This window comes from Papio anubis, chromosome 6 (assembly GCF_008728515.1).
Source record: "Papio anubis isolate 15944 chromosome 6, Panubis1.0, whole genome shotgun sequence".
NCBI classification, from domain to species: Eukaryota; Metazoa; Chordata; class Mammalia; order Primates; family Cercopithecidae; genus Papio; species Papio anubis.
Window position 1 is genome coordinate 65,254,486 of NC_044981.1, and position 26,183 is coordinate 65,280,668.

Below are 26,183 nucleotides of genomic sequence, written 5' to 3' on the forward strand. Positions count from 1 at the left end.
TAAGAATAAATAATAATAGGATCTCATTCATTTAAGATTAAAGTTATAAATTGGCCTTATTCTGAGCATTAATGTGATTAAAATATCCCCATGCATTAACTGCATTAAGGATTCAACAAATATAAATCATTCAAAAAGTTTGAGATTTTAAACTCTATGCTATGTACATATTTTTTAACTTGGTAATTTATTTCTTAGAATGAAGTCCCAAAATATAGAAGGAAAAACTTCTCCCCTTGAAATAAAAGGACTTAAACTGGATATCTGAAAAAAATAAAAATATATAGGTTTTTAAAAATTTCCTGAAACATTTAATGGACTGCCAACAGTTTAAGAACCATAAAATATTTCAATTTCTAAAGATTATGGCTGAATAGAGCAGGACTATAGTCAGTAATGTAGAAGTCACCTTAGTAATACACAAAATCAAAATCAGATTTACTTTTTTCTGCCTGTTTTATTGGTTTTAGTTCTAGAATCCTGGCATTCCACTTCTGATGTTTCTTCTAGTTATTTCATGCAATATTCAACTTAAGTAAATTTTCTTTTAATAAATATGAACTAATTAAAGGGGAAGTATTGATATATATCAAGTGGACATTAAATTCATATAGAGGGTTATGCTCCTAGAAAACTATGCTCTAAGTAAAATGATGGGTCAATTTTTTCAATACAGAAATATTATAATAGGATCTCAGACATTTTAATCAAAGGCTAAATGCCTAACTGTTAAAAAAAAATCATCACAAAACTAGTCAAAGGCTAGTTATTTGCAAATTTTTTATTTACCTGCTTGCTTTATCTTTATTTGCTTGGTCTCATTAGTACTAGGTTTGCAAACTATAGCCCTAGGGAATGTGATTTTTTTTTCTTTTTCATCAAATGTCCTCTAGACAATATATATTTCCCGCACAATAAGAAATACATTGCTTCCAATGTCAAAAGAATCAAGAAAACTAATAATAATTTATAGTTTATGACTAGCTGTGTTTACTATTGAAAAATATGCAGTGATTACAAGGAGGTAAAATTAAATCCTGTGATCAGTTTTTCAGAAAGCAACCAGCTGACCCTAAACTTCACCTAACTTTGTCCTAAAAACTTCTCAAAGAGGTTATTTTGAATTTTGGAAAGGGTACTTTTTGATTGTCCTGTGAAGTTAAAGACAAGCTACGTATCATAGTAATAACCCAGGCAATGGTACTATCAGCAGCAACGTTAGATTTCGCCTGCTTTATATTACACGTATTTATTAACTTGTCTTCCTGTAGTTTGAATTTGTACCTGAAAAGGAATACAAGTCCTTTCATAGAAAACCCTATAATGAAAAAAACATTCCTCAGAAATAGGTTTTGAAAGTTATCGTTTCTATGGGAATCATTTATTGTGATTTTCTTTCAATAATGAACTGAACTATTGATTGGAAGCCAAAGAAGAAGCATCTTATTTCTTCCTTGGACTGAAATTTTGAGGAAGGAGAGACAGCAGGAGTTCAGAAAAGAAAACTAATGTATACCTTCCAGTAATTTTAGGAGGATATTTATTTTATGAATAGAATTAAATTTGCCCTCAAAGTGCTTGTGGCACCTAGAACTTTAAACCTGGTTGTCAGAGGGAGCATAAAGAAAGACGACTTCTGTTGACATAAGTTAGGTTTTAGATAAACACATTTCCTATGAGATAATCAGTGATGTCCACTGAGTTATCATTGAGTCTAGAATTATGTTTATAAAACACATTCAGTCAAGAAAGAGCAGAGACCATTTAATGCTGGCCACAGGAAACACAGTATTTTAATTACAACAATCATAAAACCAGTGTCCATTAAAGACATATTCTCAATATCACAGCTTTAGAGAGTTTTGGTACCCAATTAACAGTGCATCTAGGTGTAACCCTAACCTGACATGTGGCAGGGTAGGACTTTGGGTGCCAGTACTCAGAGCACCTGCTACACGAGTGGGCCGTGAGCAAAGATAAAGAGGAGATACCATCACACCTTTTTTTCCCAAAAAAGTATTTTTGGCAGTGTATACCATATTGGCATACTTTAATGGATAATATGCCATATCTTGTGATCGTGTGTAACTAGTAATATGATATAAAACATTATATTGGATCAACTGATGAAAATAATCTGCTCCTTATGGACAAGTGGACATACTTCTGTGATGAGTAACAGGAGCTTCATTTCCATAGACTGTTTCCTGGCACCAAATACTTAATGTGTTTTCACTATCACTTTATCAAATGATACTGGAAGTTTCTAATGGAGTTGTGTGATGCGTGAGGTCTCAAACTATAACAATTTGTTTAATGATAGAAATGTATTTATTATATAGATAAGTCGATTATATTTTGTTGATTCTCTAACATTTAATTACATTTAGCAGCAAAGTTTTACTTTAGTGTTTACTATATACTGTGATGATAGCCATTATGCTGTAGAATACTTTGATAATTTAATCTAATATAAGAAAAACCTCAGTCTTTAAAATAATATGTGTGCATGTATGTAGCTGTACATCTCTGGTAAGAACCACTAAAACTTTCTTTAAAATGTGTTAATTAATGAAATAATGAAAATCTCCTTAGATTTAGACAGAATATTGCTATTTTAAAGTTTAAAGATGTGAATTTTTCTTCATAGATTTTGAACTTTGCTTAAATAATTCAAATAAATGATAACTAACTGCTTTCTAGGGAATGTTTAAAAACTGTTATCTTATAAATTCATTGTAAATATTTGATAGAAATAAAGCAGTTCCATGAAATTGTTAGTGTATTTTGAGCTGTCTAAACCTGGAAACTCAGAAGCCAAAGTAAATTCCTTTAAGAAGGAAAATTCCTAAAACTCCATTGAGAATACACACATCCTCCCAGGAGTATCTCATTCTAGCCTGTGTGATGTTTACAAACCAGACTTTTCAAAGAGATGACCCCAGAATTCCAGCAATGGAAACTGATAGGCATCTATCTTTTTACCCAAGACAGAAACCAGATGAATAGAAAGAACTAAAAAGTATTCCAAGTAATTGCTTTATGTTAAATGGCACTGAGTATGTATTCAAAATTGATCTAATGGCAATCAGCAGATGTGGGTAAGAAAGTAAAACATGCTTGTACATATATAAGAATACACACACACACACACGTATATATATAATATATATAGTTATAAAAATTCTGATTTTAGGCAAGAAGTCACTTAAAGCCACATTTAAATCTTTTTCCAAAGACAGTGTAGGGAGACAACAAGGTATGCAGAGTTGAAGTGTTTGGGCTCAAATTCCAAGTCTACTGCCTATTACTGTGCAATGACCTGTAAGAAGGTCATTGAGGCAGTATTATCTGCCTGATAGTTTTGTTGTCAGAACAGCAGTGCTTGGCCCATAGAAAGCACGATGTCAGACTTCAATATTATTCCCAGAAGTTTCAAAGAGAGAAAATGAAATGAGATACTAAATAACATGTGGAAAAAACATAGGCTGTAGGGGACCTCAGTCCCAATCTCAGGTAAGTTACTAGTTGGGTGACCTTTGACACGTTGCCAAACCTCTCAGAGCCTCCATTTCCCTATTTTAAAAATTGAGGTAACAGTCCTGGATTTGGGAAATAAGGAATAGATGGAAAGTCCCTATGCATGATGGATATTCCGCATTAGGCTACCTTTCCCCACAACACTAGAACTATTTGTTAAAGACCACAAAAACATCTATGTTCATATATCTTTATGGATCATAAACATTATTCTGTGTACTTCTTTTAGGGTGAAAATGGTTTACATGGTGCTCCAGGATTACCTGGTCAAAAGGTAAAGAGTTGCTGAATTGTTCATCTGAGTTAAGAATTTTAACATGTTAAAAATAAATTTGCATATAATATTCTGAAATTTTATTTGATTAAGCTGAATTCACTCAAAGACTTTTAGAAAGCTATGGATGTCTTTTCAAAGAGAACTCGTGGAAGCAATCCCCTCTTGAAGGGACCATTCTAGGAGGAAGCTTTATCACAGAGCTTTAGTAAGATGCTTCTCCAAAGAACTAAATGATAGTGCTTTCTGGGGAACGTGGAAGTGTACATAGCTGCTCTGGAAATGTTTCTGCTTTTATTAGTCAGAGTCTAAAATGTACAATAGAACAAATTGTACTTCCTTTGACTGGTTTTGGTTACCTCTTGCTTATCTTCTTTTTTGTATATCCCAGATAGAACTAAACATAATAGTTACAATGACATAAAATATTAAATATTACAAAGATGCTGTAGACAACTATCTCTTCAAACATATTTTTCTTTCAGAACAAGGGATTCCTAATAAGTAAGGATTTTTGCGTGGGCCAACCTGCCTCTTTCTGTGCCTGGTATCTTTCTCTTTACCCAGGGGAACTTTCTTTGTGCCCCTCTACTGTGCAAGGGCTACTTTCTTCTTCTGGGAAGAAGCATGGTTATCTGTGACAAGCATTACTGAAAACACAGAGACCATTCTATTCCAGTTTCTTGGAGGGATGGGGAGCCACTTCAGGTGGGGCCAGCTGTCGTGATACCATCCAGATAATCCCGCCACAGGAGAGAGCATTATTGATGTAATATTAGATGCCCACCAAAGCCAAGCATATCATTTCTATGCTCTGGAGATGTTTTACAGGTTTTGGCAGCAACATATCACAAGTTACTATGCATGTAGGTTTTTCTCTATAGCTGAAAATACCATTTAAAAAGATATGCACTTATTTATAGTTACAGATTGTGTTCAAGAATTTATTTACTTGGCCCAGTAAAGATAATAAGATTGAACTGGCAGCAATGAAATGGCAAGCTTCTGAATTTCTTCACAGCAGCTCTAGACAAAACCCACTGATACAGCATGTGCTGCATCTGCGAGTCGAGTTGCAAGCCAAGGGATGTGCAGATTTATCTGCTGGGAAATAGTTTTGGACTTTCCAGCAGCTGTTTGTGGTGGCTGCATCATGCTGACATTGTGACTGATGTATTGGAGGCGGTTAGCAGCTTCAATGTCAGCTTGAATTAACAGATCAAGTTAAAGTCTATGTTTTAGGAAAAATGGTACAAAAAAAATATAGACCATGCATTCAGTGGTAAAAAGCAATACCTAACAACCGACCTATATTCTTTCCTGGTAACTTTTAGGGGGTAAATGAAGCAAAAATAATTATTTAATTAAATGTATGTAACACACACACTTACACACATATTACTTAATTATCTAATTATATTATCTCATTATGTGTGCTATTATATAATCATATACATATATGCAATTATGTGGGTATATATATAAAATAACATACTCACAGACTAAATATGTATGTATATATGCATGCACCTTTCTATATAGTAAAAAGCTGGCATTCCTTTTCATATAATTAGTATAAGTTTTATATACCAAGGGTCAACTTGTTGAGGCATTACAGAAAAAATCTAGAGATCAGAAACCCTCTATCTCCTGTCTCTGTGCACTCAGGAAATGCTTGCTAAATGCTTCTTGTGCTCCAGGCCCTCCAAGGGTGGAGAGCTGCACGTGACCCGTTCCCAACATTCACTTGCTGGCTATGTTGTCATGAGTGCTTGATTCAATGAACTTTTGTTGAGTGTGTGAATGAAACATCAGTTAAAGGGAGAAGTAAGCTTGTCAGATCAGACAGGGTGTAGATGAAGAAAGGGAGACGTACACCTTTTAGTATAAATATGCTGATTGAGAGTCAGCAGCCCTCCAAGCACCAATCTTCTTTCTGTGACTGAGCCAGGATAGTGGACAGGAAAAAGCATAGCACTGGTGTCGAAGGTAGAGCCAGAACCCTTGGGTTCAAACCTGAACTCATTCATCATGAGATACTCATCAGAATGGTATTCCATAGGAGTCAGCTTTCTAAGAAGGCTGTTTCCACTGAATCTAGTAAAATAAATAGTAATACTAAGAAGAATGGCTAACTTAGTCTTTGCCAGACACTATGAGGATGCGTCAAATTCTCAAATCAAACTGTTGAGGAAGATAGTATTATCATACTTATTTTATACTTGAGAAAATTCAGGCTTATCAAGATTAAATTGCCTTGGAAGTAGTGAAGCTGTAGCTTATAACTTAGAAAATGGTTGCTTTAGTGTTTAGAAATATTTAAATCTTATGTGACTTAATATTGGTTTAGAGCTTACATGTTAGAAATGGTTATTTATAATTATTGATTTTTAATTGTTAGAAACATCATTTTATTGTAAAAATTGCATGTATTGTAAGTATCATTTTTATTACTATATACATTTTATTCCTCTTCTACAGGGAGAGCAAGGTTTTGAAGGCAGCAAAGGAGAAACTGGTGAAAAGGTAAATATCTCTTTTTACATTCACGTCTGTAAAAATAAATTGTGTTCCTGAAAATGTTTTGAAATAGAATATTTAACTTGTTTTGTGCATTCCCTATAAGCAATTTAATAATTTTATAGACATAACTAAAACATTTGTTTCAATTAAGGTAGAGTAAATATATTAATGATTGCCAGAAATCTTTCTAAACTTATTTGGATGGTATTAATAGATATTTCTAGTTAAATTTGTGTGATTGATATGGAAATGATTTAAACATTTATAAAGCATTATATTTTTATATTGTGAAATCATTCACTAAGTATCCAATTATTTAAATAAATGCTTTGTTTATATGTACACCTGGTTTATCGGTGGAATTTTTTCCTGAAGGAATAAATTAGAACAACTAACTGTAAAAGTCAGGATCCCACAGAAAAGAGATGGCATACTAAAACTGGAATAATTTCAAAGAGTTTAATAAAAGCATGGTTTAAAAAGTATGGGCAAGGTATAAGAAAACCACAGGGATTGTGCAGTATCCCAGGTCAGGTTACAGCAGACTCCTTAAACACCACATAATTACCAGACACAGAGGCAGAGAAACGTGTGGCGAAGGCTGGAGACAGTCAGCCCAAGATAAGCACATAAAGGGGGAGCCAGGGCAATAAACACCTCCACCCCACTATCCTCCAGCCTTCAGCTCTCCTACTGGACCCCACTGGCCAAACCAAATTGAGAGCCAGTATGGTGGAGGAAGCCTATAAGCCTCAGTCTCCCGAAGTCCAGAGCAGGTGGATAAGGGTGGACAGTGGATCTTGAGGGAACAATGGCAGATGCCAGCCTACTAATCTAAGTGCTGTCATTTAAAGTAACCTTCTTACAAAACTAAATTCTAAGTGGTTAATTTTACATGTTAATATTCTATTATAATAAATAATTACTGAAAGTCATTTGATAGTGAAAATATTTTAGCAATCATTGTTTTACAAATTTACAACTTTCTATTCAAAGTACTTTTCCTTCAGATAATCATTTGAATCCTTTTTCATTTCAAAAATCTAGTTTTGTTTTTAAATAAAACAAAAACAGTACCATTCTTTTGTTTAATAACTCTTGTATACATCAAATGTATATATGGAATTGGATGGCCAGGAGAGCTAGAAAGGAGAGTAATCTCAAATTAGACAGTATTGCCTGTATTTTGCTTTCTTACCAGTGACCAGTTATTTGCTTTTTCAATAAGTGTTTATAGAGAGAATGAGCATCTATTATAATTATAAGACAAATTACACGTTACAAACTACATGATAATTACTTTTCCTCACAGAACTGAGAAAGAAAAAAGAATGGCTTTATAATAACCATACTTTTGGAGATCATTTCATTAAATGATGACTATTTTTAAGGTGAACGTCTTTTCTTAGAAATCCCTTGGACATTTTTCCTTTAGAGTAACAGTCATTGGAAGGCCATGTCTTTAAATAAATGCTTCCTTTATACATATTCCTGATTTATTAAGTGGGATTTTACCTGTAGGAATAAGTAGTGAATAAGCGAAAACAGATACATTCTCTGTAATTTAAAGTCACAAATACACTAAAGTCTTAGTAGTTGTTTTGATAGTTTATATTTATAGTAGGTGTAGCTCAATAATTATTAAATAGATTCTCACAGGCTACAAGGCATTAGAAAACCATTCACCATATTTGGCTTCAAGGATTTTCCTTCTAGTTCCTCATATCAATTAACTGTTGCATTTAAATAGTCAATTTCACTACAAGGTAGAAATAGGTTTGTAGAATGATTGAAATATATTAGAAAAAAATAAAGCATCAAACAGAAAAGACAGTATGTACCTTGAATGAGAATCCCAATTTAGATGATTTATAGTCAGATATAAGATTCATGTAATAACCCTTATATTATTTTGATTGGTGCAAAAGTAATTACATGACACCAACCAAATAAAAATGATGTTCTGCTTTATTATTTACTGCATATTAAATTTTTGAGCTTTTTCAAAGTCAACATGCTATGTATTCTGACCCAGAACCACATGTATTTTTTCATAAGATAAATAATTGAGGTCTTGTAGTTCACTTTATTTCTAGATCAGAGTTAAACAAGAAAAGTCTATGAAACACTCGCATTGGTGTGACAACAGCATGAGAGTCTTGGATTACTCACAACATGATTTATTTTCTGAAGAAAGTCAATCTACCTTGTACTTTAAGGTTTTGTGGAAAACTGAGTATATAATCATTTTCTAAAAACCCACTTTTCTTCTTTAATTACCCTACTGTGGCCTTTACTGTGTTTGATTTGACTGAGTGACAAGTCACCAGTTGCAAAATACAACAATTCAGGACGTTGTTATTGGTCAGAGATGTCGTATCTTCCAGAAACACATAGTTACTGGTCAAAATATAAAAATTATATCAACTGCAAAAGGTAAACTACCATGTGATATTTTCAGCTGACATTTCTATAATGCAGTGGAAACCAAGTGGAGAAATCTGCTTCTCCCACTATGGCTACAAAACTAGCCTTCAGGCCAACCGAACTCAATAGACTAACAAAGTAGCTCCTCAAAGAGTTGAACACTCTGTCCTTACTCCTGAGAAAAACCTGTGGCACTAGAACAAGTATAAAGGACCTCATTTAAAGTATATTTCTAGATCTATAGAAACTTGTAACAACATTCCTGAACAAACACAATTCAGTCAAGTCAGTCCTGAAGTGAAAGTTATTTTAAGGGGTAGTTAGTTCTCTCAGAAAGGTTGCTGGTGCTGACATGACTCTCTCAGATGACAGCTATTTGCAGGTGTACCATGCTTTGGTTTATCATGTAGACCTGTAGCAATGACCCCATCCCACTTCGCCATCCCTAGCTGGCAAATTTAGGTGTGTATCAACCAAGGATCCTTGGGCTCTCCAACAGCATAACTCATGAGGCAGGAGGGACAGAGGACCCTCCCCGCAGCTGAGATCTGTATTTTGGCTTCTCTGTCTCTATAGGAGTGGTCTTCTGGGGATTTTCCTTAGGTTCCTTCAGTACTATTATTATAGTGCAGGCTGCTACTACAAGCAAAATACAGAGTTCAATCCTCAGATAACAGTTATCCCCATAGGATCTATCAGCCTTCCCAGCAATGATTTTGTCAAACTCTTGTTATGTAACCAAATGTAAATGCATGAACTAAGCTCTTACATTACGTTAGAAAAAGGTCATTTAGCAAGGATTCATTCACATGCGCTTCACTCCTTAACCCCCAGCCCAGGTTTTTACTTTATGTCCTTGTGAAGATAGAAATATGACTTGGTTACATTTATGAAAAGAAGCAGCAAATAGAAAATGAAATGTAAATATCTGCCTCATTATACCATTCAATATTTTTAAGTAATTGCTTCAAATCATATAATTTAGTTTGCTTTTAAAATGATGATTATTTTATGTTGTCACTCAAGCTCTAACTTGAAGTTTAAGAACTAATTTTCTCAAAGTTAAACTTAACTGCAGAACCTATTGTTAAATATCATATGATTGCGAGAAATATCCAGTGGCAACCGCTACTCATACCTTACTTTTCTTGATTTATTGCCTAAAATGTAGTCAATTTGGTTCACTGAAGAGTGATGTTTAACTTGGGCATATATGGTGGCAAATTCTTACCTGGATCTAAGATGCTTCTGCTGGTGTGGAAATTTTCCATTTGGGAAATTAAAGTTATCTGGCCTCTTGAGGGCCTCTTAAGTTTGATGAAAAGAAAAAAGCAATCAAATGAGCACTTCTTCGTGAACCGTAAGACTGAAGGAGAGGTGGAGAGCATCCAACATGTGGCATATTCTGCAGCTCTGAGAGTTCGTGGTTGAGCAAGTTCTTGCTTTCTCTTGTTTAGGCTTCTGAGCATTATCTACTTTGATAATCTTGATTGCTGATCTTTTCTTCCACTCTGGGTTATACTAATAACAATAAATGCAGACACAAAACTAACAAGTGCATACGGTCCCTGCTTTAACTCATCTCTTAAAACTGTTGTTGGAAAACTAGTTGTAAATTTCCAGTGACTTGTGATTTTTTTATTGTCTTCTTCTTACCAATATATAATCTAGATTCTAAAATGCCATATGAGATATGTATTTAAATTAGAAAACTGTGTTTGAATATTTATTACTCTGGTTTTATAGTGTTTGCAAATATTTTTCACCTGACAGAATCCACTGGAAAAGCATTCCACAGACCCCTATTCTTAGTTGATTTATTTAACTCTATATTGTTATAAAATTCTGTACAAAATGTAATATTCAAATGAATACAATTATTTAAATGTCTATTATAACCTAGCAAAAAGTACACATATACTTTACTACCCCCAAACTATCTGGGGTTATTTATAATTAAGTCATACATCTAAACATTTGTATTTCTTTTATCACCTGTCAACATCAGCTAATTTTCAGATGACATAATTCAAATTTTTGTAAGCCAGCCTAAAATAAAATATATTTAGGCTTGATGCTGATTGTATTAGTATTTATTTTATTAGCACTAATTTTCTATGCCACGTTTTGCCTTCAGTGGTTACTTTTGAAGATGTTATGGGGGAATGGAAAATGCTTAACAGAAAATGTCTTCACTTACCTATTTCATAGGTTAGTCATTCATACTGTTTTCTTATCAAATGAATATTAAAAAAACAGCAGCAGTGAATTCATTCTTGTTATTCTGTTGCTTTTTTGTTTTCACCATTAAAAATATGTCAGCAATCATGATATGTCTCATAAGCATGTTGGATAATTTACTTGGTAGCATTTTGTTCATTTATTTCAGATAGATAGATTTAACTTTTATATTTAACTTGTAACAGCAGAAGTTGGATAATCAGACTATTTTTATACCAGTATCACAAATAAATAATGTCGCCTGCCAGCAACTTTCTAAAATATTGACTTCTAGCATTAAATATCGTGAAATTATAGTAACTCAGAAAATCAATAGTGATCATTTGCTACTAGAAATGTCAATTATGGCTTTAAATAAACCAGGACTTTTACACTGAAAAATCTTTTTACTTTTGTCAATTTCTCATTCAATTGTTGTGGTAATTACACATAGAACATGAGAATTTGAATGAGTGGTTGTGACTTTGGGCCACTTAAAATTTGGTATTGAGTGAGAAAAAACCCACATGAGGATGTTTATATCATATACATAAACAATTATTCAGGACATTCTGGGGCAGCATCTAGATCACTCAACAGGGAACCAACATTCTTAGTTTCTGGAGTACCACCCCAAAAAGAGCCTAGACTTGATGTTTCTTTTGAAAGTGATGGTGTCATGTCATAAAATAAATGGATTCACATATCTTTGTGTTCTGTGTTCCAGTCCAGCTCTGTAATGCCAGCTGTGTAAACTTGGATATGTTCCTAGCTTTCTTTATCATAGTTTCCTCTTTTATAAATAAAGTTAGTTTCTATCTCATAGAATGATTGCAGGAATTAAATGAGTGCTAGTGAATAAAAGATATTCAACAAATGTTAATATCCTCAACAGCCAATATATAAAAGTAATATAAAATCTTAATATTTTGACAAAAATTGATTTGACAGAATTATTATATATCTTTATTTGAGTAATGTTAATTCCTAATTTTTCTTGTGAATAAGTAAATAAAAAGAGGATATAGTAGTTAGCTACTGATATGTAACAAATCACCCCAAAACTTAGTGACTTAAAACATTCATTTATTTAGCTTATGATTATATGGTTTAGAAATTTACACTAGGCTTAGCTCAGTGATTTTTTTTTTTTATCTCGGTTGACCTTATCTAAGTTCGTTCATACAATTTGCCTGTGTTATCTGCAGGTTGTGCATCCAGGAATTATGCATCTGTGGATTCACCCAACCGTGAATCAAAAATAAATATTGAGAAATAAAAATTAAAAATAACAATACAACAATAACAAATAATACAAATAAAAAACAATATAATCTAACAACTATTTACGTAGCATTTACATTGTATTAGGTATTATAAGTAAACTAGAGATTATTTAAAGTATATGGGAGGATATATGCAAATACTACTTCCTTTTTCTTATAAGGGACTTGAGCATCCATGAACTTTGTTATCAGCAGGGGTCCTGGAACCAAACCCCAGCAGATTCTGGGGGAAGAGTGTATATCGCTTCTCAGTTGCCAGGTTGGCTGAGGGTGGCTGGGCTAGTTTGGCCTCTGCTAGACAACATGTCTCTACTCCAGATGATCTCTCATCTTCCAACAGTTATGCTGGACTTGTCCTCAAGGTGAAGGCAGGGATCCAAAAAGAGGAAGCAGAAGCATAAAAAGCCTCTTTAACCTCCTTGCTCAAAGCTAGCTTGCCCCCACCTCCACCACCACCATGTTCTATTGGTGAAAGCCAGTCTCAAGCTCAGCCTAGATTCAAGGAGTAGGAAAACAGATTCCACCTCTTGATGAGAGAAGCTGCATAGACACATTGCAAAGGGTGTAAATATATGGAGGGGTGAAAAAAGGGGCCATTTTATAATAAGTCTAACACAAATGATATAAAATTTTATTTTAAATTAACAGTAGAGTAGAAAGGTTAAACAGATTTATCAACTTTACTTCATTTTCCTCCTTCTCCCATGGCCTAAAATATAATTCTTAAAGTTAGGTTTATATAGTGGGACTTGCAGACTGTGTCAAAACATTTTGAATTTGAAATGGTAGAAACACTTTATATGTAATAGGAAAATATTATTTTAAAAATCTTAATTAGAATGGGAAAAAAGAAATACAATATATCAAATAATTAAACCAAGGAATGGTTTTGTACTTATACATTGCCACATGTACTTATTTAACTAAACTAAAACTGATACAAACATAAATGGAAAAAACAAGTCAAAGTTGAAATTTGTTTTTAGGATTTCATGATTAAAGCTTCTTGGTGATTATGCCTAGTATTCAAAACTAATGCAAGAATGTTAAATACTGTTATTATAAATATAGCACTTTCCCTTCATCACTCTAAAGCAACTGTCAACATGTTACCTTACTTCCCGTGAATTCTCTCTTGGTTCACCTTGCAGAGTTCTAGTGAACATCAGCATGTTATACAATTGTTTCCTTTACCCTAGTAACATGTAAACTAAACTTCTACAATTTTTAGGAAAAACTTTTTGACAGCTGACTTAAAAAATAAAGAGAACAGATGGAGCAAAATAATAACTATGATTTTAAAAATCATAGCAATTTATCTGTGGCCAATGATAATTGGTATGGGAGTAACCATGCCAACTTTCAATTATCCATGGTAGCAGGCAATTGGGAAAGAGTGATGGTAATCCCACAGCCAAGCCAGAGGCTTAATGCTAGTCATTACAGATTGCGTATTATTTTCCTAATTCCTTACTGTGCTCGTGAATAACTCTAATTTATGTGAAATATGTTTAACCCTCTGTTGTTGCATCACTTGCTAGTAGTTATAGAAAAAGTAAAATGTCCAGAGAGAGAGAGAGAGAGAGAGAGAGAGAGAGAGATAAGAGGAGAATAACTATAAAGGGCTATAATATTTTATGAACTTTAGTCTTTTAAAGTATTATTTTAATGATTACATAATATTTCACTATATAGATATGTAATATTTTGAGCATTCCCTCATTGTTAGAAATTTAACATCTGTTAAATGTGTTTTCCTATTTGTATCACTGGTAACTTTAGCAAAATAATTTTGATGAATAGAGAGTAGAAGCCAGGTTGGAGTTTGCTGAAGAGTTAAATTACAGGTGACCAGTAAAGAGGGCATGCAGAAAAACCCTTGCAAAAACTAGCTGTGAAGAGGACAACAGCCATAGGACAGTAACTGGATAGGGTGTGGATCATTTAAGAAGAATACTTTATACCAAAATCCAAGGCAATCATAAGGTCCTTGGCAGGAAATATTCTTGAACAAGTTAGGACCCAAAAGAAAAACATAGACTAGTTCACTAATACAGAGAATTCCAAACGTTTTATACTTCCTAAGAAATGTCAGACTTAGGCCATCATCTTTAAGAAATTCCTATTAAAATCTAGAATAAGACAAAGGTATAACTGCTATTATTTAACAATGTTCTGGAATTTCTGACCAGTGTCAATTTTACTTCCAAATTATAGTTTAAATCTATTTCTCTCCATCTACCCCAATGTCACCAAACCATAATCATTAGTCACCTCCTAGTTAATCTCCCTGTTCTCACTGTTTCTCATTCATTCTCCAAATTATAGTCAGATGCCTCTTTACGAAACTATTCATGTGACTTCTATTTTTAAAACATTTTAGTTGTTTCCCATTAGGTTAAAATCCTGAATCCCACAAGGTCCTGCACAGTTGGACGTAGACGTGCTTCTCAGAACTCATCTCTTCCCACATTCCCTGTTTCTGCTTCTATTCCAGCCACACTGACCTTCTTTCAGTTCCTTGAATGTGCCAGCACTCTACTGACTCACAGTTGTCCATCAGTGTCCCCACTGCTTTGAATATTTTCCCCTTCATTTAGCTTCCCTCTATCCACTTAGCACATCTCAAAAGTCATTTTCTTGGAGGCTTCCTTGACTCTCCAGTCAAAATCTGCTCCCTTTGTTATAATTTCTCTTTACCTTTAACACTACAGTGCACCTGTATAGCATTTACTACAATTTATAATTATGAATGTACTGGCCTGAGGATTTTGTTTGTTTGTTTTTCTTTCTCCAATAGAGTAGAAGCTTCAAGAAAGCAAAGACCATGTCTGTCTGTGTACGTTTTTATCTCTAATAATTCAACCCAGTTGAATGCCTAGCACATAAAAGTATTCAATTAATTAATTCATTACTGCAGGGAAGTAGTATAGACAAAGTTAAGTAGTGTTTCTTTTCAGCCTCTGGAAGTATTTAATAATTATTATCTTGATGCATTCAATTCAGTATTAACCCTATTTTTTTCAGACTCCTACTATTGAATTTGTGAGATATATCTAGGGATAAAAATTAATTTTACATGTATGGCCCTTAGAATTGTGTTTAAAAAGACAATATATAAAGCAATATATTTAATAGTATACTAAAATTTACACAGGAAAAATTGGTTAACCTAGTATATTTCCAGTTTTTATTATTTGTGAATCACACTGCCTTTTGGCCGGCACTATTTAGCTCATTATTCTATAAAATAAAATACAGTTCTTTCAATACCAGATATTACAATGTCTTTTGAATTTAGTAGTAATGTTAAAGTTGTCTACTGGCTCCTGTATCATAATTTTAGTTTCCGATTACGGTGGAATTTTGGGCTATTGACTGTTGTGAACCTAGGTTGGTTTTGTTAAGGAAATTTATTCACTCACTATTTTATGTAATTTAAGGACAAATAAATATGAAAGTTTGTGGCCATATAATAAAGAATTAATAGAAAAACCATGATCCTCACTTATATAATGATTAAGGCAACTTGACTTTTAATAGTTTCTCCTTAATCAGTGCTGAGTATAAAAGGGTGGTTTTACAATGTGTCTACATTTTGCTTCTATTTTGAGCTTTACTCCATTATCCTATTTGTTCACTCCAGGCCCTGGAGCTGCCTCAGGTTTCTACTCTTAGCTTTTGGTTTTCCCTTTCTCCTTTCTCAGGATCTGCCTATGCCATAGACTCCACTTCCTCTGCTCTGTGCTGGGCTCCCTGTCCTCAGCTGCTCATTAACCTCATCACCCCCACTGCTTTCTTTTTCACTTGTTTGACTTTCCTCCCATCAAGCCTGATTTCCACTTCAGATTACTTTCTTTCATTTTTTCGAGTATTTTTGTATTAAAACACAAGGAATAGATCTCTTAGGCAGTCCCTCGCCACCACTGCCCCTGAGCATTTCTGAATGCAACTGAGTTTAAATTAAGAATTGAGTAAAGGCAACTCTCACATTTGGTGTGGGGTTTATACTCACAGGGTTTTCAGTGTATAAAAAAAAGATGTGGTTTTTTTTTTTTAATTAAGAAAAACAGAATGGATTTAAAAATCTAGCAATTGCTTCTGCTTAATACAGTCATCAAATATTCATAATTTCTAACTGTTTTTTAGTAAATCTCAATTAATAAATATACTTTATTAACTAAATCTCTTTGTTGGAGTTACATTCCAGATGGTAAAAGGTAATTAATTCAATGTCACCAAATATTCAATGACAGGTGTGTTATTTTTATTTAGAAGCTACTGGCATGTGAACTTCTTTCACAATCAATGTAAAAGCAATTCACTCTATAGGAACTGCTGAACAAGTGTGTCCTACCAGACCGAAATAGCAGAATTCCACTGCACAGAAAACAGAGGTGTTAGTGCAGCTGCTGTTCCAAGTGGATGTTGTACAGCGACTAGCTGTTTTGTAAGTTATTGTCTAGGCTTATGGCCGTCTATTGCTTCTTAGTCTAGTATCTTAAAAAATTATCACTGGTTTTTATTTTCCTTGATAATCCTTACAATCTCCTTTAAGAACCTCCCCATCAATGATCTGTTCTACTATCAGTAAAGGATTAATTAAACAAGACAGAAATGAAATAATCAATTTGCTTCGTCTTTTTTCACTTTTCCTTATTGTTCCTCATTTTCTGCTGCTAATCATTTTATGTAATCAAAATTCAAGACAAAATGGTAAAGTGATAATGCTTTGGGCAAACATTTTGTGGAATGTTATTTTAAGTACCTGCACTTGTCCAGCCCTGGGGGGGAGTGTGGCAATGCAGATGGCTTCAGCTGGCTGTATTCCAGGGGCTCACTGATAGTGATCCTGCCTCCCACTTAAGGTTTACTTATGTGTACAAATGAATCATGCAGTTCATGTCTTAGTAAGAACTACAAGGCTGGAGCACATGATAGCACCCAGTAATCACAGAGCAAATCAAGGATTCTTCCTAAAGTTAGTGGAAAGGTAGGAAGTCATCTAAATAGACTTTCATCCTTTATCTGGATTTGGACAGGTGGCCCACCAGGCTCTGCTCATTAATGTTTATAACAGACAATTCTAAGTTCTTTATTTTAAGCCAAAATTTATTCCCTATTATTTTGACCAATCTATCCCAGTTCTAACCTTTTGGACCAATGCTTTCTCAGATTATATGTTCTTGCAAATGACTGACCATCTTTTGGAGAGTTTAAGACAGCTTCTTTTTTTTTTTTTTTTTTTTTTTTTGAGACGGAATCTGGCTCTGTTGCCCAGTCTGGAGTGCAGTGGCGTGATCTCCACTCACTGCAAGTTCAGCCTCCTGAATTCAGGCCATTCTCCTGCCTCATCCTCCCGAGTAGCTGGGACTACAGGCACCCACCACCACACCCGGCTAATTTTTTGTACTTTTAGTCCATACGGGGTTTCACCATGCTAGCCAGGATGATCTCGAGCTCCTGACCTCGTGATCCGCCCGTCTGGACCTCCCAAAGTGCTGAGATTACAGGCGTGAGCCACCGCGCCCGACCAAGACTGCTTCTTTTTTTTTTCTCGGCTCACTGCAAGCTCCGCCTCCTGTGTTCACACCATTCTCCTGCCTCAGCCTCCAGAGTAGCTGGGACTACAGGCGCCCGCCACCACGCCCGGCTAATTTTTTGTATTTTTAGTTGAGACCGGGTTTCACCGTGTTAGCTAAGATGGAACACAGCTTCTTAAACTGTCTCCTAAACATGAAGATGCATTCTCCTGAACATTTTCATGTAAGTATCTCAGTTTTGAGCAAGTGTTTCACTGTGCTTCATGGATCACTGCTTATGGATCCCTTGTCTGCCTCATAACCTTCATCTTGTAATGTTATAACTCATCAGTGTACTGTTAGTGTGATGCTCAGACATGGACAGAATTATTCTAGCGTTTTGAGCAGTGATTCATGTAGGCAGTTTAAAATGAAGGCACTTGGATTTTGTGGAGCTGAGTCCTCATCCCGGCTCCCGGATAGCTCAAGGTATCCACGGCTATTTCAGTGTCTTCACCTGTAAAAGGAGACAGTGAGGCTGGATAAGGCCTAGAATCACACATGTTTAGAGCTAGAGTGAATCTGAGAATATATAGAGTTTATAATACTGTCAGGCAGTTGTTTTCTTGAGTCAAAATGTAAGCATTTACATTTATATGTGCTGTCTTTATTTTGGGGATTTAAGCCACGTGTTTCTATTTGTTAACTTTTAACTTTTGATTCTGGCATGTATTACAATGGTAACCTTTTATCAGCTCTGTAGATATGAATTCGAGGTCCTTGAATTTTGTAGACATGAATTCTAGGCCTTGAGTAACTAATATAAATATTGAATAAGACATGACCAGAACACAGCACTGTAACACACCACTGGAGTTCTCTTTTTAGGGATGATGGCCTAATAGAAATGAAGGTAGAATGAGCGTATTTATTTAACTACTTATTGTTTACCTCACTAAAATTTAACCAACATTTATCAAATACATCCTAAGAAACTTTATTAAATGTCTTACTGAATTAAATAAACCAAACTCATAACACATGATTTCTGTTGTCTGACATGGTATTGCCTATTGATAATCATCTTATTCTTAACTAAGCATTTAAAACATATTTGTTTAATAATTAAATCTAGAATTTTGTTGGGATCAGTATGAAACTTACTTATCATTCATGTGTATTTTTTAAATGAGCAAGCTTTAGTGTGTCTAGGCCTTTCCTTCTTCAAGATTCTCAGAGATTCATCTCAGTGGCTAATTTCCATGAGCTCTTAGTTATCTGCCCTTAATCTGTCCTCTCCTATCTTAATGTCTATCTTGGTCTCAAGGGTGGTTAGCTAGAATTAGTGAATTAAAAGGCCTTCAATTTATTTTCAAAGTAGTTTGATGCCAACTGTAACCCAATACAATACTGAATCCCTTCGAAACATATGCTGGGTTTTAGAATATATTTGTTTATTCAATCATCCATTTATCTGATCATTTAGGACCCAGTTTTTACCAGATACTATGTTCAGCACTAGGGTAGCAGATATGAAAGAGACAAAACATTCTTTCAGAGAGCAGATATGAAGTGCTTGATGGTGTTTTGTATAGGACCTGTGGGAAGGAAGAGGAGTGAGTACATAACGGTCCCTAAGAGAAGGAGGGGAGTTTGAGTAAGATTCTTTAGTGAGTCCTGAAGCATGGGTAAGAGTTCTCTAGAACCAGGAAGAGGCAAATGAAACAGTTTTTTGTAAGGTGTAGAGTAAGAACAATGTATGAGATGTTTAAGGAACCACATGGAGTGTCTTGTGTGATAAAAAGAAAACCAATGACCACCAGAGAAAAAAGCAAAAGGACTTTTAAATGCCTGAGTCACAGTTTCAGGCAAAACACCCAAGGGAGACAATTGCCAGGAAATAACATCAAGAGGGTGCCTCTGAGCATTCAGGTGGCGTCATGTTTAGCTCACTCTTCCCTTGTAGGGGGTATCACCTGACCAAAACCTTGAGGTAATCCTCTTACTAGAAGACCCATCTGAAGCTACCACACAAAAGATTAGAGGCTGATCTCCATTTGAAAGGTTTAGGCTGGCTTAGGTAAGAATTTAGTTAAGGTTTTTGCTTGGCATTTCCCAGGAATTTCTGAAACTTTCTATTTTTGTTATTCTTGCAATTTATGGAAACTGAACATTTCAATCCAGTGGAGAATAATAGATGTGGCCTCTATCTAGGTTTATTTTGCTAGTTAAGTTCCTAAAGCAACTTAATCCAAATTATTTTATTTTGTCCTTTCATTTTAAGAAAGAAAAGAAAGAACATGAAATGTAGCCATTTCTTTGATGAATCAAACAAGATTTAATATTTGGTCATTAAATATAAGTGGTAAGTTTCTTGCTTTACCTGCTAATAAATGGCCATGGTCATATTGATCAGAAAAAGAAAAAAGAAAAAAAAATTTACTGATCTAAATTTCAATAATTTACTAGAAAGAAACCCAGTCTTTTGCTGTGATTTTGCTCCTCAAATTGTCACAAGAATCCCTAAAGATTCTTCATGTGTTACCTCTGTGAACTGATCAGTATATGAGTCAACAGCAGGCCTTGCTATCATTCCCTCTTGATTCCTGAGAAGAGGAGTAAGAAATTTCAGGAATAATTTGAGCTGGCACCTGAAACTTTTGCTGTATCTCTAGTTAGGTTGAGGTATAGCTATTGCCAGATACACGTATACATATAGATACATACACATACAGAGAGAGAGAGACAGACAGACAGACACAGAGACAAAGATATAATGTTTTGCATTTTATCCAATAGCTAATTTTTTATAAGTTCATGGAACAGTTCAAAAAATTTATGATTCTTTGGACCAAAAAAAACCCAAAATCACCTTAAATTGAAAAGTAGACATTTTGTAAGACTCATTCCTTGATATAACGAATAATAAAGTAACCAACACATGAAGAAAACAGTCCTCAATAACCCTGGAACCAAAGAGTTAATGAAAAGGAAAATTCATACAAATCAATGCACAAGAAAAATACTTCATATAAAACCTATGGACCATATCAAAAGCTATAATAAAGGTGAAAATACATAGTATAAAATTTGTTTATTATAAAGAAGAAAATACAAAAGTTAAGAAAATGTGTTTTAATCTTATATAATAATAATAAATAGCCCCTAGACAAAATAGTAGAGGGGAATTAATAAATGTGGTCACTAAAATCAATGAAACAGAAAATTTCAAAAATTGTAGAAGGGACAAACAAATCAAATACCTGATTTAATAAATGACTAAGAAAATGAATACACAAAATTCAACTATTCAATTAAGGAAACAGAAAATAGGAATAAGACAAGCTAGAAAGAAGAAAAAAATATGACTACAGAGAGTAAATAGACTTAAAGAATTCTGAGACTATTACTATATGTGTAATTTGAAAGAAACAAATTTGATCACCTAGAGAAAATGGACGATTTCCTCAAAAAATATAAAAAATTGACCAAGAATAACTGGAAAATATGACTACACTAAATACTATGGAAGAAATTGGAGAGATGATTCAAAATCTACCACTGAATAAAGCACCAGGACTAATTGGGATTTTCAGCAGGGTTTTATGTAGTCGGTGTTATTTTAAACTATTCTAGGCTAAAGGAAAGATCCACAGCCTCCAAGGAGTCAGCATAATGTTAATACTAAATTTAATTTTTAAGATATATCTATTATTATAGATAGAAATATTTTTAAATAGGTATTGCCAAATAGAATTCAACAATACAAAAAGGTCAAGTAGGATAAAAGAAAATCAAGTAGGATAATACTACGAAGTCAAGGTGGATTCATGTTAAGAAATTATATATATCAACATAATACATCAGCCAATTAAAACATAAAAGTTAAATGATTATATCAGTAGATGCTGAAACTTTTGATAATACACAATATTCATTCCTAATAAGATCTTCAAGTAAAATAGGAATTGATGAAATATTTTTACTAAAACCCAATAGCAAATAATATTCTTAAAAAGGGCAAAACTAGATTAGAAATGAAATATGCAGAATTAAGACTTAAGGAGATAAAATTGCCATAACCATTACTTCACAAGAAAATTAAGTAACCCATGTAGCGCTAGAAAAAAGAGATAAACTACCTTTTTTTACTAATGAATTGACTCTATAGGTAGAAAATCTAAGAGACTTTAGAAGAAAAAAATTTTTTTCAATTAAAAAGAGAGTTTGAGTAATTGGTTAGATACCAGGGATATATTTAAAAAGGAGTAGATTTTGTTTATTTTAACCTTAAACCTTTAGGAATGTAATGGGGAATATTCCATTAATATAAGTGGTAAAAGCAATAAGAATTTTGGAAAAATATGAATAAGAAAGGGGCAAGATGTATACAAACAAAATCAAAGGATGTAAAATAAAATCTAAATGAATGTATGTAGATACCATTTTCTTTAAAGTGGTAACTTTAAAAGTTCAGTAATTCAAAATTAATATGTAAATTTAATGCAATGCAAACAGGAATTCCACCATGCTTTAAATTTTGTCTTGAAGTTGGTAAAATTTCTTAAACTTTATGTGAACAAATAAATAACTAAAAACAGTCAAAAATTTTTTGAGAAGGAGAAATTTAGTAAGGGTGAACTTGCTTTACCAGACATCATAACATTCTATAATGTCACAGTAACAAAATAAATATTGCATCATGTATAATAAAGATAGATGGACTAAACCTGAGAATCTAGAAACTGACCCTGAAGTTATGTGAAGTTAATTTAATAAATTTTGTATTTTTATTCAGTTATTCAGTTGAAAGGATGGATTATTCCATAGATGTATTGGCACTACTGACTCTATCCATGTGAAAACTATTTTATACCCTATATAAAAATAAATGCTAGATAGATGAAGGATTTATATAAAGATCAAAACAAAGCAATAAATACTTTGCATTTGTGTAATCCAGGGTTAAGGGTATATCTAACCAAGATTTGAAATCCAGGGACTGGAAAGTAAAAGATAGGCATATTAGACATATAAAAATTAATTGTTTCGGTGGTAAAGAGCCGTAATCAAAATCAATTAAGAATAATATTTCTGATCAAATATAATTAATAGGTTACCAGTTAACATTTGTACTTTCCAGAGAGTTTTTTAAAACTAAGAAAAGACAACTCAATTTTTGAAAATGGACAAAATACGTGAATAGGCAGCTTACTAAAGAGAGAAATTCTAATGCTAATAAACAGTATAAGGTTCAGATTCACTGGTAGTCAGTGATATGTAATCTAAAGCAATTATGAGATTTGGCTTTACCCCCATTAGCCTGCCACCTGTTGCTGGGTGTGATTCAAGGGCAAAGGCATTCCCATCCATTGCTGGTGATATGTGTAGAGCTACAGCCTCTTTTAGAAAGCAACTGGGTAATAGCTATTCAAAAATGAACAAAATGCATAATCTTTTTACCTAGAAATCACCTTCTTGAAAATCTGACTTATATAAATATATTACATGTATGTGATGGCCTTTAGTTTTTCAGGTGGTATAAAGCTTTAATACAACTCCTAACACAAATTCTGTTAAATTCAAACATTTGCTGAGTTCCCAGAACAGTGCTCACGTGGAGTTGGCACACGAATGTTATAACATAGTATTACTTGTTAGATATACAAAAAACAAACCATACAGAGTTTTTGCCAATGTGGAATATAATGTTTTGTATGGGAAGAAAACAAACTGAGTGGGTGTCATTAACAGGAAAACACCTGAATACATTATGGAACATTTATATTATAGAGTATTATAGAGCTACTCAAAAAATTAGGATTCGGCTGCACAATCTAAATTGATATATAGAATGTGATGTTGAGGGATAAAATAAAAATGCAGAAAAATGTATATAATATAATCAATTTTTAAAACAAAAGAAATTAAAATACTGTTTGTGCATGTATGCCTGTGTGCATCTAGTGTAACCTATGATTACATAAGTTTGGAGAAAAAATACTTATAAAGTTAAAAGTTAATAACAAAAGTCTGGCATCCAGAGAAGGGGTAAAAGAAATTAAAAAGTGAGAGAAGAGTATGATTTATTGTCTTACTTCAGAACTTACATTATATTATACATATTCTTTATATTTTAAAAACATTTTACCTTCATAAATTTTGTATTTGTTTTATATTTATAAACTTAAATTTATAAATTTTATATTCATAATATATAGGTGTAAATATATATCACATTACATACATAGATACATACATTGCATATGTTCCTGTGCCCGTGTCAAGTCTTGCAAAGAAAACATTTTAAAATCTGTCCTAAAATGTATGTTTTATATATTTAAGGATTTATATAAAATTACGTATGTATTTTAGGTAATTTTTTAATTTCAGGAAAAGCACAAGATAAATGCACAAGATAGGAAAAGCAGCAAAGTAGCTGCTACCATAATACACAAATGAAATGACTGAGGATTGTGACAAACAATGCCAGGATGTCATAATGGCATCATTGTTGCCATCATGACAATGACAATGTGAGGATAATGGTGGAAGCAGCAGCAATTTAAGAACAAAAATGAAGATATAGAAAGAAAAAAAGGGGGAAGGAAGAATTCTTCTGTTCTGATGCGTTGGTCTATTTGTCTACATTTTTTCTTCAGAGTCTCATTCTGTCACCCAGGCTGGAGTGCAGTGGTGCAATCTCAGCTCACTGCTACCTCTGCCTCCCAGGCCAAGCGATTCTCCTGCCTCAGCCTTCCGAGTAGCTGGGATTACAGGCACCCTCCTCTGCCATGCCTGGTTAATTTTCTTTTTATTATTATTATTATACTTTAAGTTCTAGGGTACATGTACACAACATGCAGGTTTGTTACATATGTATACATGTGCCATGTTGGTGTGCTGCATCCATTAACTCGCCATTTACATTAGGTATATCTCCTAATGCTATCCCTACGCCCTTCCCCCACCCCACGACAGGCCCCGGTGTGTGATGTTGCCCATCCTGTGTCCAAGTGTTCTCATTGTTCAATTCCCACCTATGAGTGAGAACATGCGGTGTTTGGTTTTCTGTCCTTGTGATAGTTTGCTCAGAATGATGGTTTCCAGCTTCATCCATGTCCCTACAAAGGACATGAAGTCATCCTTTTTTATGGCTGCATAGTATTCCATGGTGTATATGTGCCCCATTTTCTTAATCCAGTCTATCATTGATGGACATTTGGGTTGGTTCCAAGTCTTTGCTATTGTGAATAGTGCCACAATAAACATACATGCTCATGTGTCTTTATAGAAGCATGATTTATAATCCTTTGGGTATATACCCAGTAATGGGATGGTTGGGTCAAATGATATTTCTAGTTCTAGATCCTTGAGGAATCACCACACTGTCTTCCACAATGGTTGAACTAATTTACACTTCCACCAACAGTGTAAAAGTGTTCCTATTTCTCCATATCCTCTCCAGCACCTGTTGTTTCCTGACTTTTTAATGATTGCCATTCTAACTGGTGCGAGATGGTATCTCATTGTGGTTTTGATTTGCATTTCTCTGATGGCCAGTGATGATGAGCATTTTTTCCATGTGTCTGTTGCTGCATAAATGTCTTCTTTTGAGAAGTGTCTGTTCATATCCTTTGCCCACTTTTTGATAGGGTTGTTTGATTTTTTCTTGTAAATTTGTTTAAGTTCTTTGTAGATTCTGGATATTAACCCTTTGTCAGATGGATAGATTGCAAAAATTTTCTCCCATTCTGTAGGTTGCCTGTTCACTCTGATGATAGTTTCTTTTGCTCTGCAGAAGCTCTTTAGTTTAATTAGATCCCATTTGTCAATTTTGGCTTTTGTTGCCATTGCTTTTGGTGTATTAGACATGAAGTCCTTGCCCATGCCTATGTCCTGAATGGTATTGCCTAGGTTTTCTTCTAGGACTTTTATGGTTTTAGGTCTGACATTTAAGTCTTTAATCCATCTTGAATTAATTTTTGTATAAGGAGTAAGGAAAGGATCCAGTTTCAGCTTTCTACATACAGCTAGCCAGTTTTCCCAGCACCATTTATTAAATAGGGAATCCTTTCCCATTTCTTGTTTTTGTCAGGTTTGTAAAAGATCAGATGGTTGTAGATGTGTGGTATTATTTCCGAGGTCTCTGTTCTGTTCCATTGGTCTATATCTCTGTTTTGGTACTAGTACCATGCTGTTTTGGTTACTGTAGCCTTGTAGTATAGTTTGAAGTCAGGTAGCATGATGCCTCTAGCTTTGTTCTTTTGGCTTAGGATTGTCTTGGCAATGTGGGCTCTTTTTTGGTTCCATATGAACTTTAAAGTAGTTTTTTCCAATTCTGTGAAGAAAATCATTGGTAGCTTGATGGGGATGGCATTGACTCTATAA

General features: G+C 33.9%; 1 protein-coding gene across 4 annotated transcripts in view; it reads left to right on the forward strand.

The window, feature by feature from the left end:
- Positions 1-26,183, forward strand: part of COL19A1 (collagen type XIX alpha 1 chain) — a 333,080-nt gene that overhangs the window by 86,618 nt on the left and 220,279 nt on the right. For all 4 annotated transcript variants that reach the window (XM_003897789.5, XM_009205449.4, XM_009205448.4 and 1 more), the window contains 2 exons: positions 3,770-3,814; positions 6,296-6,340. In XM_003897789.5, the coding sequence (XP_003897838.2) occupies positions 3,770-3,814; positions 6,296-6,340 (90 nt within the window). The remainder of the gene's footprint in view (positions 1-3,769; positions 3,815-6,295; positions 6,341-26,183) is intronic.